Raw genomic sequence first — 16,020 nt, 5'->3', positions numbered from 1 at the left:
AGTACAATAGTATATTAGCAAGTCAAGCATAAAATAGCTACTACATAAGACAACGTACATATTAAACTGATTATACAAGCTCATGTTTGTACATTAGCAGAATGAAGACTGAGATTCTCAAGGAAACGTAGAAATTGCAAACAATGCCATCGGAATTGGTGTTAGCATCCTTTGATATAACGAACCTCTATCCAAACATACCAACTGGGGAGTGTCTTAAGATAATAAAGAATAATTTGCTAACTCATCATAAGTTCAGTCATGGAGAAATTGTTGTATTGATTGAGCTGCTTGAATTCTCTCTATCTTACAGTTATTTCCAAATTATTAACAAATTTTACAACCAAAATGAGTGCTTGGTCATGGTTAAAGCCTGGCTTGAACCAATTATAAAACAACTTTAAATAGAATATGTAGTTTACATTAGAAACAGAAAAAGATAATGCGATACATTATTTGGATATGACTAACAAGAAACAGAATGGTTAGCATATCTTAAGCATATTTTGGGAACCAATGAATACTGATATGATTATTAATGCTTCTGCTTGTTATCCATTGCATTACAAGATGGCTTATTTTAATACAATGTTATAGAGAATGTTAAGTTTACTAATGGCTGTCAAAAGTGTAAACAAGAATTTTCAACATTAAAACATATTGCTGTAGCTAATGGCTATCCTCAGGATTTACTCAAAAATCTGTATGGAAAGCTGAAAAATAAAAATTTCATAAACAAATCACAATTCTTCCCTCCAAGACAATGTGCTTCTATAATTTCATTACAGTTCAGGTCTCCTTGTTCTTCAATATTGATTCCCATTTGGTCATACATTGGAAAGACGTTGTTTTCCCTCTTGCTTTGATGATATTCATTGTAATGCGTTTGTTTGTATGGCCATTTTTTGCAGCAGCTGTTAACATCTGTTATTATAGGTTATCTGTCTTGAGCTGACTGCAGTGTAATTAAAAAGAATTACACCAGACGCATTTTGCTTTTATTTACAAAGCATCTTCTGTGGCATTGGTGTTTCTTTACATAGTCTGCACCTTCCCCTCTTGCTAGCAGTGGTTGGCGTCGATGGGCTTCACAAGCAGAGTACTGAGCATGGGTTATAGTGATCATGAGGCACTGCTGCTGTGTATAGAAATGCCAACAAGTAGTATCAGTTCTGGAAAAGTAGTTGAAAAAAGAACCTTTTCTGAAGATAACATTATAATTTTTAATCTCTTACTGGCGAAGGAAAACTGGGAAAGCATCGCCACTCAGAACAATGTTGATAGCATGTACGAGTTTTCAGAGCATCTTTGTTCACTATTTTAATGTAGCATTTCCAAAAGTAGTAAAAACAGTAAAACCTAACAATAATAAGCAATGGGTAACTAAAGGCATAAAAATTTTCAGTGAGAGAAACAGATTTCTGCAGTACTCTTGTAAGAAATATAGAGTAACCCAAGAATTCGCAGATTATTCAAAAGCCTACAAAAGAATCTATGGTAGAATAGTCAAAGAGGCAAAAATTATGTGGAATGACAATTTGATAAGAAACTCATCTAACAAAATGAGAACCACGTGGAGAGTTATAAAGAAAGAAACTTGCAGTTCAGTGCCAAAGAAAAAGAATGTATCATTAACACTAGAAGGCTCAAAAGTCACAGACCCAAGTTCAGTTGTGGAAAAATTCAATGAATACTTCACCTCACTAGCTGAAGACCTCATCCAAGTAAACTGTCAAGGACCAGTCCCAAGTTTCTCCAGCAAGTCAGTGACCTTCAATGCTTCAATGAAATTATAAGTAAAATTAAATCATTAAGCAATAAAATGTCAAGTGGTCTTGATGAAGTACCTGATTTCATATTAAAAGCATGTGCTCACCACATAGCAAACCCCTTGGCAAAAATATTCAACCTCTCTTTCAAAACTAGTGTATTCCCAGATATTTTTAAAATAGCAAAAGTTTCACCACTGCTAAAAAAAGGTTCTTCTGAAAAAATATCAAACTACCGACCTGTGTCACAGTTAAGTTCCTTCTCAAAAATTCTAGAAAAACTCTTCTATGACAGGCTTTTAAGTTTCATAAATAAATATGCACCTCTTACAGTACAACAACATGGTTTTAGAAAGTCTAAATCTACACAGACAGCAATTTCCGAATTCTTAGACTGCATTTTAAAATCCCTTGATCAACATAAATTAGTTGCAGGTATTTTTCTAGATCCATCAAAAGCCTTCGATGTCCTGGACCATAACATTCTGCTCAAAAAATTAGGAAGATGAGGAGTAAGAGGTGTAGCACATAGCTGGTTGTGTTCATACCTAAAAAACCGCAGGCAGAAAGTATCACTTCAGTATGAATTCAGCAAAATGAATAAAACAAGAAACAACTCCTTTTTTTCTAGGGAATTACCAATAAAATATGGTGTACCACGGGGCTCAATCCTAGGTCCACTACTCTTCTTGATTTATGTGGACGACTTCGTTGAATATGTGAGTCCCACAAAAACTATCCTGTTTGCTGATGACACCAGCATATTGCTCACTGGATCCAGTCTAGAAACTTTGTGGTCCACAGCAGAAAGTTCTATGAAAAGACTCTGAGTGGTTCACAAGAAACAAGCTCATTATAAATACTGAAAAAACTATGTGTGTCGATTTTCATTTAATTCCTCCAACTAATCAAATGTCTATTCAAGCCCAATTAAAAAATGATCCCCTAGAAAATGTAAGTGTCACAAAATTCTTGGGTCTTTGGGTTCAGCAAGACTTAAAGTGAGACACACATATAAATAACTTGTGTAGAAAACTATCTTCTGTGTGCTATGGCCTAACAATTTTAAAGGCTACAACAAGCAAAACAGCAGTACTGCAGGCATACTATGCACAGTTCCACTCACTAATCCGATATGGGATCATTTTCTGGGGATACTCAACTCACAGTGTAAAGGTTTTGAGAATGCAAAAAAGAGCTTTAAGAATAATTTGTGGCCTTAAAAAGATGGAGTCCTGTAAATCCCATTTTACTGAGCTTGGTGTTCTAAATGTTCCAAGATTATTCATTTATGAAACTATCTTGTTCACTAGGGACTACCTCCTGAAAACAGGCAAACTGCTACAGAACAAAAGTGTACACAACTGTAGTGCCAGAAGGGAAACAAATATACATAAAAAATATCACAGAACAATCACCTATCAGAGGAGCATAATTAACATTGGTGTAATACTACACAATAAGATACCAGAGGAAATAAAAAATACTACTCATCCAATATTTAAAGCTAAACTAAAGGCATTTCTAACAAAGCACTGTTTCTATTCTGTCAGAGAATTTCTGAATAAGTAACAATTAATTGTAGTAGGTACCTAATTTTAATTGCTAATACTATGTATTATTGTAACTTATCTTTGACCTGTCCAATATCAATTGTACAATTTGTGCTATATGATAAAACTGGACCAATAAAAAATCAAATCAAATCAAATCAAATTACATTTCATTGTAATGCTTTTGCCTTGGACATTATTTTATGCACTTATGTCACATAACACATAAAATTTGGGTGACATACTATTAGGTTGTGACATTTCTGGTTGCATTTTGTTTTTGTTATATTTATTAATTTATAAAATGTGGTTAGAAGCAAATATCACTAGGGGAAATATAGATGCTGCCTACAAGAAAATTAGAGAGATCTTTAGAGAAAAGAGAACTACTTGTATGAATATCAAGAGCTCAGATGAAAAACAGTCCTAAGCAAAGAAGGGAAAGCAAAAAGGTGGAAGGAGGATATAGAGGGTGTATGCAAAGGAGATGTACATGAGGGCAATATTATGGAAATCTAAGAGGATGTAAATGAAGGTGAGATGGGAGATACGGTACTGCATGAAGAATTTGACAGAGCACTGAAAAACTAAGTCAAAACGAGGGCCTGGGAATGGACAAAATTCCATTAGAACAACTGATAGCATTGGGAGAGCCAGCCATGACAAAACTCATACATCTGGTGAGCAAGATGTATGAGACAGGCGCAATACCCTCACACTTCAAGAAGAGTATAATAATTGCAATTCCTAAGAAAGCAGATGCTGACAGGTGTGAAAATTACTGCACTATAAGTTTAATAAGTCATCACTGCAGAATACTAGCATGAAATCTTTACAGAATAATGGAAAAACTGATAGAAGCTGATCTCAGGGAAGATCAGTTTGGATTCTGGAGTAATTTAGGAACATGCAAGGCAATATTGACCCTATGACATCTTACAGAAGATAGATTAAGAAAGGCAAACCTACATTTATAGCATCTGTAGACTTAGAGAAAGCTTTTGGCAACACTGACAAGAATACTCTCTTTCAAATTCTGAAGGTGGCAGGGATAAAACACAGAGAGCGAAAGGGAGAAGCTACTGGGACAAGGTTGTAGCCTGTCCCTGACATTATTCAACCTGTATATTGAGCAAGGAGTAAAAGAAACAAAAGAATAATTTGGAATAGGTATTCAAATCCAGGAATAAGAAGTAAAAACTTTGAAGTTTGCCAATGACATTGTAATTCTGTCATAGACAGCAAAGGACTTGGAAGAACGGTTGAACAGAATGGACAGCGCCTTGAAAGAGGGATAGATGATGAACATCAACAAAAGCAAATGAGGATAGTAGAATGTAGTCAAATTAAATTAGGTCATACTGAGGGAATTAGATTTGGAAATAAGAGACGTAAAGTAGTAGATGAGTTTTGATATTTGGCCAGCAAAATAGCTGGTGATGATCAAAGTATAGAGAACATAAAATGTAGACTGGCAATGGCAAGAAAGATGTTTTTGAAGAGAAATTTGTTGACATAGAGTATAGATTTAAGTGCCAGGAAATCTTTTCTGGGAGTATTTGTATGGAGTTTAGCAATGTATGGAAGTGAAACATGGATGATAAACAGTTGAGACAAAAAGAGAATAGATGCTTTTGAAATGTAATTCTACAGAAGAATACTGAAGATTAGACAGGTAGCTCACATAAGTAAGAGGAGGTACCAAATACAATTGGGGAGAAAAGAAATTTGTGGCACAACATGACCAGAAGAAGGGATTGGTTGGTAGGACACATTCTGAGATGTCAAGAGATTACTGACGTAGTACCAGAGGGAAGCATGGAGGGTAGGGGGAGTGGAGTGTGGAGTAAAAATCATAGGTGGAGACCAAGAGATGAATACATTAAACAGATTTAGAAGGATTTAGGTTGCAGTACTTACTCGGAGATGAAGAGGTTTGCACAGGATAGAGTACCATGGAGAGCTGCATCAAACCCATCTTCAGAATGCAGAGTGCAACACCAACAACAAAATGTGTGGAAGTATTAAACATTAAAACATGACAATTTTTGTGACTATACTATTCATTCCATTTATCCCTGTCAATTCCTATTTTACACTTAGACTTTTATCACTATGATAGTCCCTAAACCTCGAGCTACAAGTTAATAGCTTAAAAGAGTTTGAATCATGTACAGTAAGCTGCATAGCCACATTTATGTAGATGTTAAGACCACAATGACTTATTCATGGTTTTTATGAGTAGAATAACTGGTTATATTATATAGCATTTTTTAAATTGTATTACATAGCAAGTTTCAGGATTATAGTATTTATTTCTGTGATCTTGTAATCCATATCGTTCACACCATGACCTCAAGCACCATGCTAGTACCTAAACATTGAGCTGCATGTTGATAGCATAAATATTGTGAGTTGTAAAAAGCCAGCTAAGCAGTTTCATTGTATGGTTGCTGTAATTTTAATGATGTGTTTGTGGTAGTTACAAATGGAACACTTGATATCCCTTTTGTAGTTCCTTCATATTTGCTTAACTACAATGAGGTATCGAACACCAGTGTATGGTTGTCGAGGTTTTATGCTGCTTGCATATTATGACGTGTATATATTTTTTGGTACTTGTTATTATAATACAAACATTCCATATGACTGGCTTCACTTCTTCAGTATTAAATGATATATTGAAGATCCATTGCTTCCTGTTATGTTTTTTAAGGTGGTTTTAAGTTTGATACAAATTAATTTAAAATTATTATACTTAATAAGTGTAACATACTCTGATCTCGATTATTTATTGTATGTTTTCAGTGTAACCTCCTTGGATCATTGGTTTGCCTTTATACGACATACAACACAATGTACTTTTGTTTGTAGCTGTGCAACTGGTGGGTGGTTGTAACATCTGTAATATTTGCTTGAGAATCTCAGTCTTCATTCTGCTAATATACAAACATAAGCTTGTATAATCAGTGTGATATGTACATTGTTTTATGTAATAGTTGTCTTGCTGATATACTATTGTTCTCATGTTCATGAAGTATCATTCTATGATATGACATGGTATAATATGCATTTGCTCAAGATTCAGTGAAAAATATACGGCAGATGGTATGTTATGTGCCATGGTATAGCCCATGTTTATGTAAAATTGTATTTTGCCCCTTTACACCTGATCCCAGTGTGCTTTAATATGTTGGGTCTGTGCTTTACAGATTTGATGATGGCAATGTAGTTTTCTGGAACCGGTCATCACAATAAATACTGTACAGTAACAGTCTTGGCTGTTTGAAGTTGTACTCCTGTTTCTACATTGGTTTAAGTGCTTCATCTCTTCTGTGGTATGCTCCTCCCAATTTGAATTCATTATTTATTTGAGATAAAAGTATCTTCAGGAATTCTCCAGGGAAGTGTGATAGGACTGGTGTCGATACAGGAGAGTCTTGATAGTTTGAGGTGAACAGGATTGGGACCATCTCGAGATACTGAAAACTTGTAATATATAAATTTACGTGATAAAAAGGAATAAAATGATGATGAAAAGAATACAAGCATCAAAATATGAAATTTATCAAAACAAATGTTTTGTATAGGTATTTAAATTGTCAGAATAAATGTTTTAAGTCAAGCCCAGTTACAGTTTACTTTATGAAAAAAAATTTCTGTGCCTTTTGTTTGGTGAAGCTGTAATATTTCCTCATGACAACGTCATGCCACTGTGTGAAGAGCGGAATGTTAGTTTGTGTTGCCTCGGGCTGTTGTTCCACAAATTGCATGGTGTCCTCAGGTGCAAGGTGGTCATCAGTGTGCCTCATTACTAGTAAAATCTCGCCCTCATCACCTTTGTACCGTGTTGGGGTGTTAACCACATCAATTGTAGAAGACTGTGTGTCTTCTGATTGTTTGCCTGGATTTAACTAGTCAGTTATTTCCACATTTTCTGCCGTTTCACAGCCTGACAACGTTCTAATTAAATTACACAATGGATGATCATCCTCTTCGTCAAAATATTCAGTTTTGTTTTAGGCCTACTTTCCTGTAGAATTTTCCTCCGTGAGATAGAAACTGTATCTGACTTTGTCTCACTTCAAGACTTACTGATCCAATAAACAACTTCCTTCACAGTCACTTTCTTTAAAGCTCATACAATACTTTCATTGCCTTCTGAATGTGATGGTAATCACCGACACTTTTTCTTCAGGTATTTCAGAATGCCCTGATCCATTGGCTGAATCAACCTGGTAATGTTTGATGAGAGAAACCAAGTGTGGATCCTGTCAAACTGCAGTTCTTCTGTATTTGGATTTGGGAATGCATTATCCATTGTTAAAACACCTTTGCATGGCAGTCAGTTTCTTTTAAAGAAACTTTTTGCACTGTTCTACAAAAAGAGTTCAAAAACCAATTCTTGAAGATTTTCTGATTCATCCAGGCATTATTTTGATGCATGTAGACTACCAGAAGATCTGACTGGGTTACATTCTTAAATGCTGTTGGGTTGGCAGACTTCCCAATCATGACCTGTTCTAGTTTGTGGGATCCTGAGGCTGCCATGACTGTGGGAGACACTTTACTTTTTTATGCCCATGAGCACTTTTTCTTTCATGAGAAGCAAGTGTTATTGCCAGCAACATTTTGAAATTTAAACCAGTTTTGTCACAAGTGGAAATTTGTTCATTAGATTAATTTTCTTCAGTTATGATTTTTTAAAACTTTACAAAGAATTTTGATGTGGTATCAAAGTTCCCAGAGTGTTTTTTCACATACATCTAGTTGAGGCACTCCATACCTCTTCTTCCACTTGTCGCGCCAGCCCACTCTAGCGGTGAAACTGTCATCTCCCTGAGCCCATTCTCTCACTTGCTTTTTAAGACTCCAACTTCAGCTAAGAGATTCTTCCAAAAGATACTTGAGTACTGCTAGAGTCTTTGGGATCCCCATCGGGTTGGATTAAAGGAAGAGATTGAAGCAGTTCAGAGGTGTACTGCTTGATCAGTTGCTGAAATTCTCAATCGACACAAGAACGAAAACAATCAATTATTCATGAAATTATTTTATTGGATAGATAAAAAAATTCTACTCACCAAGTGGCGGCAGGGCACACAAGTAAAAGACTGTTGTAATTGTCAAGCTTTCTGAGCCAGTTGCTCCTTCTTCAGCCAGAAGGGCCGAAGGGGACAGAAGAAGGGTGAAGGAAAAGGACTGGAGAGGTCTAGGAAAAGGGGTAGATTTTGGGAAAGTCACCCAGAACCATGGGTCAGGGGAGGCTTACCATATGGGATAGGAAGAAAAGACTAATTGTTGGGGACTTCATTGGACAAGATTTGAAAATCTGAGAGCTTAAAGGTGGAAGACAGGGTAATATGCAAGATGGGGATTACTACTAAAACATTGTGCATGAGTTAATAAGAGTGAGTAAGCTAAGTGCATTGTACGTAATGGAAGTGGGAGGGGGCAGTGAAAAATAGACAGGAAAGACAATGAAAGATGTAGAAAACAATGAAAGATGTAGAAAACTAAAATGGAGTGAAGCAAAGAGTAGTCCGCTCATGTAGAGAGAAGTTACTCAGCTCATAATAATAGTTCAGTACAGACGTGTCGGAGATATGTGTCAATGTGTTTCTTAAGTTTCCTTTTTTAGCATATTGTTCAAGGAAGCACAAAAAGTCCCTAAGGTTGCATTGTAGCCATATATTTGTTTACATTTTGATGCAGTAAGCTGAAAGATCTTGTTTACATTCTTCTTCCCAACATAATTAAGTAGAACTTCTCCCTTTATTACTCAGTCAATGTTTCCAAATGCTAGTGTAATTTTTAATTTGTTTGGTTCAGCAAATTTCTCACAAGTGTTTTACTTACACAGAGATGTGTTTAGCCAAATTTCTATAAACTTGTTTTTCTTTTCTTGTTGCTTCAACTAATATAGTCCTCAAAATTTTTTTATTTTACCAAGAGTGAAAAAGTGCCTGCCATGCCTTATAATTGTTCTATCTGTGGTATGAAGTGATTGTTGCTATAGTTTTTGCATTTGGATGCTTCTATTGCCATGAGAATTATGAAAGAAAATGAGGCTCATAAGTGATTTTGCAGGATATTGATTACAGATATGAAGATAGTGGAACAAGATGGGAAAACTGCTGCTCTTCAGACTGAATTCCATTTGCCTCGTAAAGTTCTAGACAGATAAGGAATGATAAAGGTAAAAGGTCATGGGAGGTGGTGAAAGGTAACAAAAGAAACAGCTATGGACAACTTTTGATAGGAACAGTTGGACATTTTGAATTCTGCAGTATTTATTTCATAAATATCATGTAAAAACCAAAAATTAAATTCCACTGCACAAAGAAGAAGAAGAAGAAGAAGAAGAAGAAGAAGAACTCGGTTCTAGTCACTCACCCATTTTCAGCTCATAAGAAGTGTTTTCATAATCACTGATAAATGCTTTGTTGCTAATTCCTTACAACATAATTTTGAAAAGATGCATTATATGCAGTTAAAGACCTGCAAGAGGTCTCTTTCCAATATATGTATAAAATATGATGACAAGCAGACAGAAATGGTTGACAGTGATAAATTCTTGAGAATGCAAATATTATAATAAATAACAGTTGGAAAGAGCATAATACAAAGGTGCTGAAGCACTTAATTTGTATTTTTGTTGTGGATAATTTCGCACATAGGTTACATAAAAACAAAAAAGCTAGCATATTCCACTTCTTTTATTGTATAATGTCATACAATATCATGTTCATAGCAACTGATCAAGGCAAGTTAAACATTTTCAAGTCCTAAATCCTGTAGTATGAATTACTTTGTGTGCAGCTTCGAGAATATCCTGCAAAGACATTATGATTTTGTGTCTTCTAGCTTTGAGTCATTTAAATGTATGTACCATGCAGCAGCTAGCATTTTAGATAAGACAGTCATTTATCTTGTAATAAAATAATTTGTCTTCTCTTGTCTTGCCATGTCCCCCTTGACCTAAAGTTGAGGGTAACATCAGTATTCATCTTGGAGTCAACATGTTTACTTCAGACCTTTATTTTTCATCTTAACATGAAGAAACCTTTGGTTAAGGAAGCTACTTTTCATCACCTTGTACTTATGACTGCTAAATGTTTTTATTTCTATTTTTGTGATTGTACATGCTTATTCATTCGATGTGGCCATAACACCTACTAATATTTTTGTGTAATACTTCATACTCACCTTAAAATCAGTGTGTTATATCAGTTTGAAAGTTCTAACCAGCCATAGATAGCTTCAGCTCCGAATGTCATAAAACACGGAATGTAATGTAAGGAAAGTAGTCCTATGTTTTTAATCCTGGTACCTTGGCAGACTAAGAACAAAAACAAAGGAAGTCAGTGAAAGAACATTATTTGTTGTAGCTGTAAATAACAGAAAACAGAATGATATAAGATAAAAGTATACCTAGAGCTTTGCTTCTTTCAAGATAGTTATTATTTATTCTGTTGTGAAACTAAGAAGCAGTTGTTAAGAATGAAAAAATCTAGATTACTGTTTTCTTATTGGTTGAGAATTATTTGTTAGCAGTCTTCTTGCAATAAATGTATTTATTTTCAGGTCCAGATTGGAGGACATAACATCACATCAAATATTGCAGAAGCCTTTCAGCTGATGGGTTACTGCCCTCAACATGATGCTCAGTGGAAGAATATTACCGTCAGAGAGCACCTCGAGTGTTACGCAGCTATTCGAGGTGTGCCTCCAGAAGACATTCAGAGGTACAAATGCTAATTCCTATTTCTCAGTGGGGCAGAATGTTCTAACTTTGTAGTGGTAGTGTTACTGATGCACCAACACCTACTTTGTGCTTAGACTGTCAGAGTGACAGCATTCTCTCGGTGCGACATGTTAACACCATGAGAATTTTGTAATTGGTTAGGTATTATGTATTACAAAAGTATTGGACATGTGGCATACCGACAAGATTGTTACAGGAATCCCTCACATGTTTAGTACATCCATTACTGTGATGCTTTCCATCTGTTATGAAAATTGCATTGTGGAAAATCTTTTTTTCGGTTTTCATTCGTCCTTCTTTGTGTATAGTATTTCTCTTCCATGACACTTTCACTGAAGATATCGCATTTATTTTATCTGTGATGAAGATGAAACAAATCTTACAAGTCAGCCACACTTTAATACCTAAAGTAGAAGCATTTTCTGAACTTGGTGATTCCATTGAAGGGATGTATTGAACCCATGACTTCTCATCACTAAACTGAAGCATCAAGCAAACACTTTCCTTAAAGTTGTGTGACATCAATGGCTGCACCTCATATAAATCTGCATATTTAAGATGAAATAATTTTTCTGCACAGTGATTATGTAATGTGGTTGTTGGCTGGTCACTACAGAATGATTCATATAACGTAAAAGTATAGCTACTGCAGCTCAATGTCAAATCTCTAGTTCTGAAAAAGAAAGAAAGAAAGAAAGAAATGTCCGTTTTGCTCAATGGTAGCAACTGCAATATCAAAAAAGATTTATTGAATGTATACATCCTGCATTTGGCTGTAAAAAATTTTTATTTATTGTGATTTTTTTGACATATAGTCATTGTCAAGCACTGTAAGATGTCGAAGCTCACTCTGCAACATTAAGTTGTGACATGCTGGAACACAGTTCCTGACAGTCTGAAGTTGGAGACATATGGAGGTATAAATATACTCATGGTTCCACACATCATTTGAGCCAACAGCATGTATCTAATGCAATAACAGCAAACGCCTAACATGAAAGTAAAAGCAATATGAACTATGTGCACCAAAGAACAGTGTTCATGTAGCTAATGTGGTGCATGGATTACAATGACAGTGAAATGACAAAAAGATAAACATACAGGGAGCGTGAGCTTGAGTTTACAAAGATATTATATGTACAACGTGATTCCTTGATAATGCTACAAACTTTGAGGGATGATGGACACTGGCCTTAGTTCACACATAGACAGCGTGTTAGAACATTGATTTGTAGCTATTTATGTGAAGAATGTTAAAATTGGCAAAAATTCATGTAATTTACATTTCACAATGTACAGGACTTTGAAATCTGATGCTACTGTGTTTCTAGTGTGAAAGGCTTATTTTTGGCAATGACATGTATACATGTCAGATGATTTTAAAATATGACGTGCTGAAGCACAGTCTTTTGCAGCACCACTTGAAAACAGCCCAAAGGCCGAAGCTGCAATTGTGAAATAAATAATTTCTACAGTCAATGGTGAATATAATGTCCCTTAAAATATTCTACATGACTGTCAACCCTGACCATGACTTAGACTGTTGTAGGAACATCTTACAGGATGGTGTGCTTAATTATAGTTGGAATTTATGGACTGTCAGTTTTGGCAAGTAATCTAGACCATGGTATACTTGTTGATAATTAGTACCTGCTTTATCCTTCATAGGCTTGTTGACATTTGTGCTTCATTTACATGGTATCACACTTTTGTATGATTGTTGCACCTGTTTTATGTGTGTGGACTGCTACCTTAGATCTACACCTAAAATTTTTTACCCACTGCAATATAAGGATAGATTGCTACTCACCATAAAGATGACATGTTGAATTACAGACAGGCAAAAAAGACTGTTAAACATTTAACATTAGGCTAAAACCTTTGTCAGAAAACACACACACACACACACACACACACACACACACACACACACACACACAGGGGCACCGACTTATAAAAAATATTGGGGGTCGCATACTGGGGGTCTTACCCCAGGAAATTATCTAAATTTTAGATGATAAATAATGAGTTTTGAAGTTTTTTAAGCATTTTAGCACCCTGAAAGCTGGACTCTCGATAACTAGACACTCCGGGAAACTCAACAAGTCTGACACATTTTTTGACTTTGAAAAAAGAAACAAAACATAAACACGCATGGTATTTTCATAAAAAGCTAATGTAATTTACAGTAATAATCACGCTTATAGACTATTACAGAGCAATGAATATATAGCTCTGAAAAAGCTGAAATATACAAATCAAGCCCTCATTTACTTTTTCCAGATCAGCAACACTTAGATGAGGGCATTGAATTTTTTCATTGACATCCTCTACTGGGTTCATTGGATTGCAATAAAGACATAAAAAGAAATGTCTTGGATTGTAACACTGACTCAGGATAGCCTGCACATTTGTAACATGCTTCTGTTTTGTCCTCTGCAGAAAATGTATCAAAAAACTCTAGAAGTTTTTCAAAGTTGTTCAATATTCTCTAGATTACCATGGACCATGGGCCTTGCCATTGCGGGGGGGAGGGGGGGGCGGGGGGGGGGGGAATTGTGTGCCTCAGCGATACAGATAGCCATACTGTAGGTGCAACCACAATGGAGGGGTGTCTGTTGAGAGGCCAGACAGCAGCAACCTTTTCAGCAGTTGTGGGGGCAACAGTCTGGATGATTGACTAATCTGGCCTTGTAACATTAACCAAAATGGCCTTGCTGGCTGGTACTGCGAATGGCTGAAAACTAGGGGAAACTACAGCCGTAATTTTTCCCAGAAGCATGCAGCTTTACTGTATCGTTAAACGATGATGGTGTCCTCCTGCGTATAATATTCCGGAGGTACAATAGTCCCCCATTCGGACCACCGGGTGGGGACTACTCAGGAAGACATCATTATCAGGAGAAAAAAATTACTGAACTATCAGTTTTATAAGTCACGGCTGCAAAAAAACTGACATGAATTCTTTACAGACGAATGGAAAAACTGGTAGAAGCCGGCCTTGGGAAGATCAGATGGATTCCATAGAAATTTTGGGACATGTGAGGCAATATTGACCCTACAACTTGTCTAAGAAGATAGATTAAGGAAGCGAAAACTATGTTTCTAGTATTTGTAGACTTAGAGAAAGCTTTTGACAATGTTAACTGGAATACTCTCTTTCAAATTCTGAAGGTGGCAGGTGTCAAATATGGGGAGTGAAAGACTATTCACAATTTGTACTGAAACCAGATGGCAGTTATAAGAGCCAAGGGGCACACAAGGAAAGCAGTGGTTAAGAAAGGAGTGAGACAGAGTTGTAGCCTATCCCTGATATTATTCAATCTATACATTGAGCCAACAGTGAAGGAAACAAAAGAGAAATTTGGAGTATGTCTGCCTCATGCACATGACAGACATTTCCGGCTGATTGGACCAGAATGCAATCAATACTTTTCCTTGTATTGTTGATATTCCAATGTGGAGTTTCCATTGTTTGATTTTTTACCCTCTTTTTATCCTTGTATTCTGTTGGCATTATTTACTTTGACTGGGTAGGTACCTCATTTTTAATATGAAATAATTCAGTTGTGATTAGATGCGCATATACTTATATGTCTATCTATTACTTACTTTGTATAGAAAGTTCTGGTTGAGAATTACAAATTATTTAGTAATAAAAGAGACAACTCACTGAAAGGCAGAAGTGCTACGTCTTTAATAGGTGCACAAACAGATGGTACAGAGCTTTGCTAGCTTTCAGAATGCTCTTCCTTCAAGTTTGTGTGCTTGAAAGAGGAAGTGCATTCGGAAAGCTAGCAAAACTCTGTATCTTCTGTTCGTGTACCTATCGACAATGCAGCAATTCTGCCTTTCAGAGAGTTGTCCCCTCTATTCCTACATAAATTGTATTACTTACTTTAAATGAGAATGTTTACACTAGCACATAAGATGCAAGGAATGACACCTCACACGTGTCTGTATGCACATGCTTTATCTTTAACTTTATGTAGGACTCTTGATCCTGTTACGCTCATGATTTACAATGTTTCGTGTGGCTGGGAAAGTCAGTTCAGTTTTACTAAATGGTGTTTCAGTTACAATTTCACAATTAGATTTATGTGTACTTATGTATTTGGATATTACTTACCTGACTTTTAAATTCTTGATTTTATTTGATTATTACTTTTATATTCATGTATTCATCTGTTGCAATTGTCCTTTATTTGTATAAATTCTGCAAACTTTATGATATTGACTCTACACACTAATATCATTATATTCTCAAGCACACCCTCTTTATATGTTTACATCTTTATCATTTTACCACCACTGTGATCCATCCAGCACATTGTCTACATGAGTATTGTACTTCTTATTATTGTAGTAACTAAATGATGGGTGCTCCCATGATGTGGCAAACAGTGGGAAGACTTATACCTCCATATTGTATTTGAATTCAGACTGCTGGGAACTATGTTGTAGTGTGACATGACTTATTGTTGTAGATCGAAAATTTTTTTCAGGTAACTGTCAACAATGTCAATACACTTGGAAAAGTGCACGGTCCACACTTTTCTGTCTTACAATATATTTTTTGAATAAATATATTGTAAGGCAACAAGGTGTGTATCATGCATTTCCCCAAGAAATGTTGTAGAGTGAGTTTAAACATCCCAGAATGCTTGACAATATGTCAAAACTGCAACCAGAATAAATAAAAGTTTTTAACAGCCAAATGTGGAATGTTTGCATTCAATAATCATACCAAAACTGTAGACCTAATCCTCATCAATACTCTACAGTAGATTTAGTCAAACTGGAATGACAGTTCATTGTTATACATCCAGTCACATAAGTGCAGTTGGATCAGAACAACTGGAAATTGCTGCATGCAGCCAAATATATACCACAACAAAGTAATCTGCCAGAAAAACAATCTCACCTACTACAA

General features: G+C 35.8%; 1 protein-coding gene across 2 annotated transcripts in view; it reads left to right on the top strand.

Moving 5' to 3' along the window:
* LOC126202954 (cholesterol transporter ABCA5-like) overlaps positions 1 to 16,020 on the top strand; it is a 329,252-nt gene that overhangs the window by 290,341 nt on the left and 22,891 nt on the right. For both annotated transcript variants that reach the window (XM_049937074.1, XM_049937072.1), the window contains one exon: positions 10,907 to 11,067. In XM_049937074.1, coding sequence (XP_049793031.1) covers positions 10,907 to 11,067 — 161 coding nt within the window. The remainder of the gene's footprint in view (positions 1 to 10,906; positions 11,068 to 16,020) is intronic.

Source organism: Schistocerca nitens, chromosome 9, assembly GCF_023898315.1.
Source record: "Schistocerca nitens isolate TAMUIC-IGC-003100 chromosome 9, iqSchNite1.1, whole genome shotgun sequence".
NCBI classification, from domain to species: Eukaryota; Metazoa; Arthropoda; class Insecta; order Orthoptera; family Acrididae; genus Schistocerca; species Schistocerca nitens.
The sequence above is the reverse complement of the archived record's forward strand: the minus strand, read 5'-3'. Positions and strand labels throughout refer to the sequence as shown.